Here is a 12,201-nt window from a genome sequence, read left to right as displayed (position 1 = left end):
TCACTTAGATAATTATTTCTGGGAAAGCTGACCATCACTATGGGCAGCAAGATGTGTTAATGCTTCCATCATGCAAATCTTTAGAAAAGATCCACAAAGGAGAAGATGAGGTTAAAAAAACAAGCTCTATTGTTTATAGTGTTAGCACAAACAGTACACTGTAATTACATGGAATGTTGGTGTAATTCAAAGACCCGTTATCATTTTGGCATTTCACACTATGTAACAGCCTCCTCTAAAGCTTACAGAGAGTAAATGTGTGAAACAGCGATAGTGAAGGAAAAAAATCATCTTGCTGCTTGGTTAGTTTGCTGCTAATCTGCTCTCTATTTTGAGCAAAAAACAAGGACAGAACAGCAAGTCAATAGTCTGTATTCTATAGAATGTGTGTGTGCCCATCAATCATTTTATTATGTACACCTGCTCATGTTTGTTAATGCAACTATGTAGGCATAGTCAAAATTACCTGTTGAGCATACATTCATATACACATTTAACCTTCATGCCAAATAAAGCATATTTCTTCCCTTCAGTCAAATCTGTGCTGTGTGGCACTTTTTGACCATTTGTGACTGCTGCTGCTTGTTAACATTATAGGCGTCTACTGTGAAGTCAACATAGACGAGTGCACGTCCTCTCCCTGCCTGCACAATGCCACTTGTGTTGACCTAGTTGATGCCTACAGATGTCTCTGTATGTCTGGCTTTGCAGGTTAGTGAATGCACTTTGTGTCAATACTTCTGTAATGTGTGATGTGACATCCTATACATGTATTTATTTTGTATAATGTGTGAATAGTTCTCCAGTACAAATAAACAGAGAAGCAATAAAACTTCACAGAAATGGGGGTTGTGGACGTGAACATGTCTCTGAGGTTGAACAAGTACTAAATCTGCAGCAGATCTTGGGCTATGAAGCACTGTAGATATGTTTATGCTAACAGTTTATAGTTCAGACTCGCACTAACATGTGAACATGAATCTACAGCCATAGTCATTCCTCTGCTTTGTTGTATTTAGGTGTAAAATGGTCATGGTTAGTTAGGAGCAATTAGTAGAGTGGTGTTACGTTTGCACTCATGCTCTTATCCTGTAGTCCTTTTTGCTTTAAATGTGGTGCTACGATGCTCACTGTTTATAGTTTCAAAGTTGACTGTAGATTAAACCACAGGTAAGACTCCCAAACTTAAAGGTCAACCACAACAATGGCTTTTGAACTGTTTCCTAGCAATTTGCTAATAATTCTCACAGAGCAGGATTCACAGTGCAGACCCAAAAATAGAACTGGTGCAGTGCTCAATCCTGTGAAATCTTACACGCACAAAGGAGGTGATTTCTCTTCTTTCTAAAATTCCTAAGGATTATGCATTTAAAACTTTTTTCTTTCTTTTTTTTCTTTTTGCATGTTGACAAATGATATGTAAAATAGAAAGAGGATGTTCTTGCTGCTCCAGCTACGTTGCTGCAGCACAGCAGGAAACCCTTTATGGTATTATAGCTCTGTTTAGCACTTCTTTCATTCTCTGTGTGTAGCATTAAGGTCCGCAATATCCCCTCCCCACAAAGAATGCCAAAACCCCAGATATTGCAGGTACATGTTGTGTATCCACATTCAATTTGCTTTTCTTCGTCAGATGAAAGATTGATGTAAAGTAACAGCAAGAACATGCGGTACAGCATAGATAATAATACAGAAAAGGTCATTTTTAATTGGTTGAATTACTGAATGTTTACGTCGATCACTCTTCGGCATAGCATATTTATCAAGTTATGTTCTTTCCCGTCAAAGGTACAACATGTGAACTCGACATTGACGAGTGTGCTTCATCTCCCTGCAAGAATGGAGCCACTTGCATTGACCAGCCTGGTAATTACTTCTGCCAGTGTGTGGCTCCATTTAAAGGTAATGAGCACTGAGGGAATGGGGACAAAAAGCAAAGTTAATTAAATTTACATACTATTATTTTCACCTGTCTGAACTAACTTCACATGTCTCAACAAAATTTGTAAGTCTTTATTCTTAATCTGTAGTTAAATAAAGAACTCTTGAATAACTAGTCAGGTATAAGCCACGGTTGATGCTTCCCCCAGCCATGTGACATCTGTTATTCTCACATGTCCTAAAACTCTTTAACTTGGTGTTTTTTAAACCCTAACCACAATAAATAGCTAGTGCAAATAAATATGAGAAAACAGTGAAATAGGGCATGACCATGACACTTTGGGCTCACTGTTGTGTTTTATGTCAGTGCCACGCCACCTACCTACTGAAACACTCTGTAAACTAATAACTGTTTTAACTTCATAATAATAATAACTTGTTATTATCCAAATGGCTCTAGATAGTTTACACAACATTTATAAACCATTTTTAAATATTAGATACAACTTTACATTAACTTTATAATTATTTAATATGTGTTTACTGAAGAATTATTGGGAAAAATTAAGAATTACAATTTCATTGTCCAGTAAAGAAACAAACAAAAATCTAAACTGAATCAAATGAAAACAAAACTAGAGTAAGTCAGTCAATTTACTATTAAAGTGTTACCTTTTGTTAACAAATAAATTTTAATACATTTTTCACAAATATCTCTTTGGATAAGTGTTGAAGTGATAAAATTCTTTAACCAAAACCTTTAATGTTAACTTTGCTGTGACGTGATACTTTTATGTTCTGCAGACACCTTTTGCTGGTCACTATGCAACAAATGCACAATTTAGACAAAAGCAATGAGTCACCCCTCTTTGTCTGTGGATTCAGGTGTTTTAAGTCTCATAAAATCACGGATGTAGCCATGTAGTCTACTTTTGAAAATATCTGTGAAAGTTTGGGTTCTAAAGTACGGAAGAGGATTAGGGCCACTGGGGGGAAAAAAAGTGGGCACGTCTTTTTTTTTTTTTCTTCTTTTCCTGAATTCTGAGAAAAAAGTCAGAATTCTGACTTTAATCTCAGAATTCAGACTTTTTTTCCCCAGAATTCTGACTTTAATCTCAGAATTTGGACTTTTTTCTCAGAATATTTTTCCCAGTGGCCCTAATCCTCTTCCGTACTAAAGAGCCCAGAGCCTGGGTTCTAATAATTTCTTATGTTTATTTTTTACGTTATGTTTTACACTGAATTCTTCATAATTTTGTAATTATAGTGTGTTATGGTTTTATGTAATTTGTTGTTGTAATTTTGTTTGTGTATTGTGAATGCAAAAGTTCAACAAAGAAACAAGGGTTGAAAATTAGAAAGCTGTAACTCTACATGCAGCGCGTCAGTTAACTATTTTAAACTGCATTGTTCATTTTTTACATATAAAAAGTGGCAGACCACATATTCCAAACCTCTGGAATTAACATCAGCATAGAAACTGTGCTGAGCTTCATGGCATGGGTTTACATGACGGCCTAGTACTTTTATCCATGACTGGTTGTCAGATGCATTACTGCATCATGGTATTTTTTATCATATTTTTATCGTATTTTTTTATTTATTCATTTACTCAGTCATTTCATTTTCTCAAATAAATCAATAAATATGTTAAAAAGTAATTTTCACATTTGATTATTGATACTATATCCCCACATAAATGAATAAGAAAAGATGAGATAATTATATCTGCATAATGATGAAAAAAAAAATTTTTTATGTTGAGTTTTGGCACAGCTGGGTTTAAATCCCATTCTGGTAAATATTTTAGTTTTTAATATATTATTAATCCACATGCTGGTCTTATAAGGGATGCACTGCTGACTGTGCGTAATACATTTCTAAAACTGGGATTTCTCAAAAACACAAAACAGTAAAACTTTATTATGTTTGACGAAAAAAGAAAAAAAAAAGAGAAAACATTTACTTAGCTAGACTCTTTTTAGCAATTCATCCTAAAAATCAGGCAGCCAGTCGAGAAGGACCTCAGTAAAACCCAACAACCACTTTGACAGATCTAATGAGCTCATTGGCTGTGAGATCATCCTAGACGGACAACAGTCAGGGCAGTATTTCACAAATTTGGGATTTACAGCAGAGTCGTCAGAAGAAAAAAGACTTTAAAAAAAGGCACTTCAATGACATACTGACAACATAAGCAGAAAAATTCAGAGCTCTGATGAAAATGAAAGTGTTCCAGTGTGATTCAAAAAACTGTAGAAAGTAATGTCAAAAACAAGTACAACTGATTACCCTTGTAACACCACTTCAGTGTACAGTGTGGTAGTGGCCACTCAGCATCATCAGTGTGCAAAGCTACTCCTTTATACTATGACAGAAAGAATTATACAGTTCATGAAGTCAAATGCTAAAGCCATTTCTGAGAGTATTTCTCAGAGGGTGAATGATTAACTCACTTTATATCTGAGGATTTCAAGTGATTCAATGTATCAAGAAAGCCATGGCTCTGTGGAGCTTTAATTTCACCCACTTGTACCGTACAATGAAAAAGTATTCTGAAATGATTAAATATTGCACAATTTAGCACTGCCACTTCTTTCCAAAGGAACATACTGATGACAAAGAAGAAGAAAATTAATATATCGGAGAAAAGTTGTACTACTGTTTACCAAATGATAACTAACTGAGAAGCTGTCACAGAAGAAGAACCATTTATTTGTAATATCAAAATCAATATTTTCACCACATTTATGTGTAAAAAGTTAAAATAGCCATAACTACACTTCAGATTCTTTCATAATTCACAGATCAACCAGCTAACCAGCTGCTAGCTCAGCCAAAGTGCTTCTTATATATTATTTGGTATAAGAAACCATTTGGACTCAGCAGTTTCCTGACAAATAAGAAACTGATTCGACTACAACTTCACTCATTTCCTTCATGTGATTGTTTTACAGAAACGATCTCAGTAGGATGCACCACCACTGCTTTGTCTATTTTTGCATGTTTTGCAACATTTGAAGATTTTTATCATCTGCACTGATCTGGTTAATTTTCTGCACTGCTTTTTATAATTATTTTATTTTACTTTCTGTAGGCCCAGAAGAGATTAGCCTCATGCACAATCTGTCTGAAGTGATTTTTATCCACTTTCATTTTTCTGTGTAGTTCTGTCAGTTTTCACAATCAAAGCTGTTGTTAAGTTGCTCAAACATGATGCAAATGGCAATATTCAATAGCACATTAGCAATGACATTGAGGGTTAAGTAGCCACATGTGTGCTTTTATCACTAGTTTTAAATCAGCATGGAGCATTGTTGCATTGAATGAGGAAATTTTGTGCAAAACTCGTTTTGTGTGAGTACAAATATATATTTATTTTTTTAAATATGTTATGTAGTATTGTAACAGCTTGAATGTTTGTAGAGTTAACATAATGTTTGTTACTTTACATGTAAATAAAAAAGAATGCAACAGACCATAAAAAAAAAAAAAAAAATCAAATGTTCTGCCATTTTAAAATATTAGCTTATTTTAAATTTGATCAAAAGGTTAGAAAAGTACGTGGAGGAACATTATCCAGTAAATTAAGTCAGTAACCTGATTGCATATAAAAAGAGAGGCAGAGTTTCTAAGATATAAAGACACTCAGGGGTTTACTAGTCTATAAAAAACTGTCTATAAGTTGTGGAAAATTTTCAAAATAATTTTCAGCCTTATTAATATCGCATCATCTACAGTATAAGGTGTCACTGAACTATTCTTCTTAAATTAGTAAATTTCCTTAGATTAACATTTGGTGTGTGTTCTCAATTCTATTGTAGGTTCAAGGAAACATAATAGAGGTGTACACTTTAAATCTTGAGATCAATTCTTGCACTGTGTTTTTAACCAAGATTCTTGTCTACTGGATGGCCCCTCTATTTATTTCTTTGCCTCTCCTCAGGTCATAATTGTGAGTTCTTACCCTGTGAGGCCAGTAATCCCTGCGAGAATGGAGCAGTATGTGTGGAAGAGTTGGATCAGGACCATTTCCCTTTAGGTTTCCGCTGTCACTGTCGCCGTGGCTTCACTGGTCCCCGCTGTGAAATCAATGTGGATGAGTGCAGCTCCAGCCCCTGTCTTCATGGCTTCTGCTACGATGGTACGAAACAGCTTACGTCTTCCCAAAATTTTCATGACATACACTCATGACGGAAGCAAAACTGCATGCGTGTATTTAGACATTAAAATGCCATTTATGTGTCTAATTTGATTTTGTTCACTTGCAGTGTGATAGGTAGTTTTCAGTTGCTTCACCATTGTAGATATTGTGGGTGTTGTGGTTAGAATCATTCATCTGAAGAAAGGAGCTGGACATTTTTTACTGGAATTCACTTGATTAGTTTCTTAATATGATGTGTCAGAGAAGATCAGTCATCGATGTTGCGCTACAATTTGAATAATGGATATTAAATGACTTTGAATTAATGATTTTGAATGGTTACTCCCGTGCATTTCATCTCTAGCCTAAGTGTTTAAAAAACTATCTGATCATTAGAAAAGTGCTGAAAAGTAATAAATTCGAAATAATTATCAGTCAATGAATCTTGCTTTATTTATTTTATACTGTGAATTTGCATGATTTTGTCATAAATTTAGTTTAGTTTTGAAAAAGCATCAAAATATTTGTTTCTTCCACCCTTCCTGGCATTCTTGAAAACTGCCAGCTCTCCAGTCCAGTTTTGAGCTGGCTTATGCTTTTTCTAAAATAGTGATGGCAGTGGATCACTGTCCTCTCAGTGCTACAGTAGCCCTCCACAAGCTGTCTTGGCCAATTTTGAGCGCAGCCAGTTCACCTTAGGTTAGTGAAGGTGGATTCTTGGACCTATTGGCCAGTGCTCAGTCGCAGCCAGCCAGCCAGCCACAAGGGACAGCACTGCATAGCCACAGTGGCAGTGATGAGTAATGCTGCTGCCACCGAGGACTTACAGCATTTAATGAGAGTAATAGCATCTACACGCACCAAGACAGAGTGACAGCATAGATTACGTGGTAAATCTTTGGGATAATGAAGAATCCAGGGACCCTGACTGGGGAAGTAATAAATTCACTCCTGTAAGAACTGCAATTACCTCTGTCACTGGCTGCCTGTACCAGTGTTGTGTTGGAGAAACAGAATGATGCATCCTTGGTTAAAGTCATTAATAAATAAAGAGAGGAAGGAATGGATTATTAGCCATGGGAAATTCTAACTTCTGATGGAAGAAATTGGCGCATTTGTAGCTTCTGAATTAAGAATAGCACTGAAATTGGTCCTCTCCCTCTGTTGTGCTCTTTCCCCATCATTCAGCGTGTTGCAAGTACGTTGAAAGTGTTGCAACAAATGACAAGGCTTTCAGGCTTTCAGTGAGCAGAAATATGGTGAGACAAGGAAAGCACCTGGCAAGAAGAGGACTGAATGGCCATCGCAGACAGGTTCATTTAAAGCTGGTTAGAGTGTCAAACTGTCAGACTAAGGCATAAGGCAGTTTGGACTTTGCCAGCAACAGGTTTTACTAATACAGCCTAAGTCATTTATTTAATGGTCATACCCTTTAAATATAGAATCACAGTAGTCACTGTGCTTTATGCTCATAATCAGCACTTACCTGTGTAGAGATGTAGGACCCACAGAGATTTGAGTGAATTAATTTATGATGCAAGGTACTGTAACTATGCTCCGGCTTTTCCTGTAGTTGTAGATGGCTTTTACTGCCTTTGCAGTCCCGGTTATGCTGGACTCAGATGTGAGAAAGACATTGATGACTGCGTGAACAGTTTGTGCAGCACCAACTCAGTATGTAAGGACCTCCATCTGGTAAGTTGAAACATTTTTCCAAGGCAGTATAATGGAGTGATGTTATAGCCTATGCTTCTGAATTGCCCAGTCCTGTAAATCGCCACAGTTGGTAACTCTCCATAAAATATTGATAGACATGAATCACATTAGTTACTGTATATTACCTTTGATGGCTGCTGTGCATTCGGTGTTTTAAAACATTTCTTTTGCAGTAAATATTAACAAGTGTGCAGTAACTCGAACATTGGCACATTATTAAAAATGAATAAACTACATCGGCATGACTTTGTGCTCCAGAGCAGCTCGCCAGTTATCTGGTTTACAGGTCCAGCATGATTCATATTGTTTTGGGTGTCTGGGGGGAAAATAAGGTAGGGAACTGTTAATATCTTATGTCCCATAGATGGCCATTATTATTTATATCTCATAATAGAAAAATTATGCCAATTACAGTGTCCCATTTATGCCTTGTAGCCAATGTACCATAATAACCAAAGGATTACCAAAGTACCCCTAGAAGGAAAACACTAATTTGTAATGATAGCGTCTCTGTTTTTAACCAATGTTGTTTTGGATCATGTGTCCAAAACAACCTGATAATTGATACCTGATAATTAGTAAATATTTAAAAAAGCTTCATCTTTATGTTTAAAGTGTAAGTCATAATAAACATAGAAATATTCAATAGGTTTTTCTTTATTTACATTTTTGATAGCCATTTAATAACTTTACAGTGTCTAAGCACATCTATAGCACGACATATTCCCCATTAAAGACCTCCACGTCCTGGTTATGCAACACATGGGTGGGCTTGACGGGAAATAAAAAATGTTTATGTCAGAAGTTAAGTTTAACAAAAAAAAGCAGAACTTTTAAAACTTGTGTCTTGAAGGCACAACTCTATTCTTGTACTTATTATACAAATGTTTTTTAAGCCAATAACATTGATATGTTGCAGCTGCGGAAAGGCCTTGGGAACCGCATGCTGCTCACTAACTGTGCAATGAGTACCAGGAGCCTTTTTCCAACAGCTGCTTTTTTTGCTAACAGATTGCAGTAGTAAAACAGATGTGTCATAGATAAAGTCCATATATTTAGCCTTTTTTTCCCTCTGGTAACTTATGATGTGTGTAGTCGAGTTTTAAAAAAGGCTTACATTAGAGTAGTGATGTTAAGATAGATGAGAACACTTTGCAAGCACAAATTAATTTTTATAAAGTTTCTGTACCAAATTTAATTCTCATGAAATCAGTAAGATTTGCAGAGCTAAGTTTTAAGATTATAACACGACTTTCCTTTTTTGTAGCTTATCAGTAATGGTTGTGTTTTATCCAGCCGGTATAAAGAAATAAAATTCATCCATCATTAAATTTTTTAAAGTCAGTCAACATATTCTACTAATAATTTTATCTGGCTCTTTTTGATGTAGTTTATAAGGAATAAAATACCAATGGAAGCCTATTGTGGTGCAAAAGCTGGTTAAAACACTGTAGTGTAATTTTCTTTTTTTGGGATAAACTAAACTTCAAGTCCAAAGACAAAAGGACACCGTGTAAGAAGACAATGGGATCTGATAAGAGGAATATAATGAAATTTCCACAGGTATTTTTTTAGTCACCGTGTTTTACCGTTACATTTTTCTCGGTTCATTATTCAAATAGGGCCGTTTTTTGGAAACCCATCACATAGTCTTGTTTACAGTGCAGCTATTTCTCTCTCTGAACATTGTGTCCCACAGAGCTTTACCTTATTTTGGAGAATTGCAGTCCCTGAAGGTGACTTAGCAGCAAAAATGAGATTATGTTCTATTGCCAGGGGTAAGGAATTGGAGTCTCCTGGAGGTATCTAATTTATCATGAGATGACGGCATTTTCCCCCACCACCATAAGGCCTACAGTGTACAAATTATATCAGACAAAATTTAACAGCTCCCCTTCAGTGTATGAAATAAATATTAGCATGCATTCAACCGCAAGTACCCGGGACCTTTCGACAGAGGGTTGGCAATGATAAATCCCAAACAACCTTTGACCATATGACTACGTTCATAACATATGCAAAGAGGAATTTAAATAAAGATGGCTTCTTGGAAAGTAATGGAAGAAAAACATTAATCTCTCTTGCTGCAATTCATTATTTTAGCACCGATTGCAGTGATGAAATAAAGGACAAGTGGTCCACATACTGTTTTGAATAGAGGAAAGGCAAGAAAATAAAAGATTAGCAATGTCTGAGCTTTGTATAAAACGTTTTTTGAATCTAAAGTACTAACAACAAATTTACTGGCTCCAGAATAATAAAAAAAAACAACCTGACAAAACTAAATCCAACGTGTTTTACATGTTTGCTTGGCTGTGAAAATATCCCTCAAAGAATACGCGGTGGTAATGCTGTACGCTTCATAAAGGTTTTGTATCATCGTATCTTGAATGTGATGGAAAAAAACAGGCTTGCATACTGTCCAGAGGGTGGGTGGTAGGAGGAATACATCAGCACAGTAATGTGGAAATGTAAGACAAGCATGACTCTTCCTCACTTTAAACAGATTTCCACAGGAAAGCTTTTTTTGTGTGTGTGTGAGTAGGAGGTTTTATTCCGCAATGTTTTCAAGAACATTGAGATGAATTAAATCAAGTATATTAAGCATTGCAACATTTGTTTTTTAAAATGCAACCAATATAAATAACGAAACAAATGAGTGGCAAAATGCCCTCTGTCTGCTCCGTAACAACTTAATTAACAGTCCCTGCATGTGAGATGTGCCTACTGCTCTCCTAAATATTCGATTCTAACCACCTGAAATGCTAACTCTACATAGTGCAGATGTGAAATGTGACTACTTTCCAGTGTTAATCTAATATTGTTTCCCTTTTTCTTGTATCGCAGCGTTATGAGTGTGTGTGTCGTTCTGGCTGGGAGGGGGAGTACTGCCAACAAGAAATTGATGAATGTTTATCACAACCCTGCAAAAACAACGCCACCTGCACAGACCTTCTCAACAGCTACAAGTAGGTGTGCGAGCTGGCTCGAGGGCAGCGTCCTCGCGAGGTGCATCAGTCACTTAAGAAATGCGGGGGGGAGAAAAGAAGCCGTTCAGAGATAGCAATATGTCCTTCCACTGGCACCGGAGATAATGAATTGCAGATGGCAGGTAAAACAAATGAGTCAATCAATGGCTCACAGCATGAAAAGGTTTCAGGGGATCTGTGACTCATTGGAGGAAAAAGCTGGTGTATCTGCTTCGGCTAATGCCCGCTCTCACTGGGGAGACATAAAAATGCTTCAGGTAGAAAAGTTGGGGGATGGAAAGGAATGCAAGGTGGAGTGGTTGTAGTGCCCGGGTACTCACTGCCACCAAGTGGAGTATTCACCTGCCTTAAGAGCAGATACTTGAGATTTACATACACTGTGGTTGGCTCTCTGTTTCTCTGTCTCCATCTGTCTCTCTTTCTGTCTAGAACGCATACATTTCCATTAAATTCCCACTCAGCACTCTAACCTCTTGTGTCCTGCATTCAGCTGTCCAGAATTAAAAGCTGCTCTGACCAGTAGTGCAGTTAAACACTAAAATTCGTACTTTCTCTAACAGAGATCCAGGAGATCAGTGTGGAGAACGCGTGCACTGTAACACTGAGGTTTTGTGGGTAATTTAAATTATCATTAAAAAAAAAAGCAAGCTATTCAGGAGTTTTTCTGCAGCAACTCCCAGAACATCTGCTAAATGCATTTTTAGCCTAATTGTCCCAAAGAGTATGACTGCTATAGCCTTTAGAACATTTTAAAAAGTGTTTATTCATTTACATTTATGGCAAAATAACCTCTACTGTGTAACATCTCCTCTCTGGTGTATGTAAGGTGTTTGTGCTCACGAGGCTGGACAGGTGTAGACTGTACAGAGGATGTGAATGAGTGCGATTCTGGCCCTTGTCTAAATGGAGCTCAGTGTCAGGAGTCAGACATACCTGGGGAGTTCTCCTGCACCTGTCCCCCCTTCTTCAGTGGCCCCTTGTGCAACCAGCCTTATGACCCGTGTGACCTCCTCCACAATCCCTGCCTACACAACTCCACCTGCCTGACACGCTCCAATGGAACAGCTTCCTGCAGATGCCCAGCTGGTGAGTGAACTCGGCGCCGCAGCCTCGTACTCGTGGTGTTTTTATTTTCGACTTATTACCCAGCATAATCGTAGAATCTTGTTCAACAGAATTGTTTAAAACTTGAGGGATTTAAAAATTACAAACAGCATAATTTCATTGGAATAAAAAGAAAGTAGCACTACCCATTTGAAAATCGTTCTTTTATCCTCCCTCTGAAATGTGCTTTTCCTCAAAGTTGCTGTAAAACAAAGGTTTAATGTCTTTGTGTGCATGAATAAAATGGTAAAATGTGCTCCTGATGCCTAAAAAATGTGCCATAAAGAAAACATACACGGGTGATTTAAAATAAGAGACATACTTTTTTCTGTAATATGGAGAAGAATATAAGTGGAATATGGCGGG

At 36.9% G+C, this 12,201-nt stretch overlaps 1 protein-coding gene across 1 annotated transcript in view; it reads left to right on the top strand.

Annotated features, from left to right (window-relative positions):
* Positions 1–12,201, top strand: part of eys (EGF-like photoreceptor maintenance factor) — a 160,902-nt gene that overhangs the window by 37,014 nt on the left and 111,687 nt on the right. Inside the window, exons 14-19 of the mRNA XM_087850260.1 lie at positions 598–711; positions 1,789–1,902; positions 5,828–6,025; positions 7,599–7,720; positions 10,589–10,710; positions 11,558–11,817. Of these exons, the coding sequence (XP_087706386.1) occupies positions 598–711; positions 1,789–1,902; positions 5,828–6,025; positions 7,599–7,720; positions 10,589–10,710; positions 11,558–11,817 (930 nt within the window). The remainder of the gene's footprint in view (positions 1–597; positions 712–1,788; positions 1,903–5,827; positions 6,026–7,598; positions 7,721–10,588; positions 10,711–11,557; positions 11,818–12,201) is intronic.

Source organism: Neolamprologus brichardi, chromosome 13 (genome assembly GCF_056152115.1).
Source record: "Neolamprologus brichardi isolate AB-2024 chromosome 13, ASM5615211v1, whole genome shotgun sequence".
In the NCBI taxonomy this organism is placed as follows: domain Eukaryota; kingdom Metazoa; phylum Chordata; class Actinopteri; order Cichliformes; family Cichlidae; genus Neolamprologus; species Neolamprologus brichardi.
Note: the sequence above shows the minus strand (reverse complement) of the source record. Positions and strands in the feature narration are given on the sequence as shown.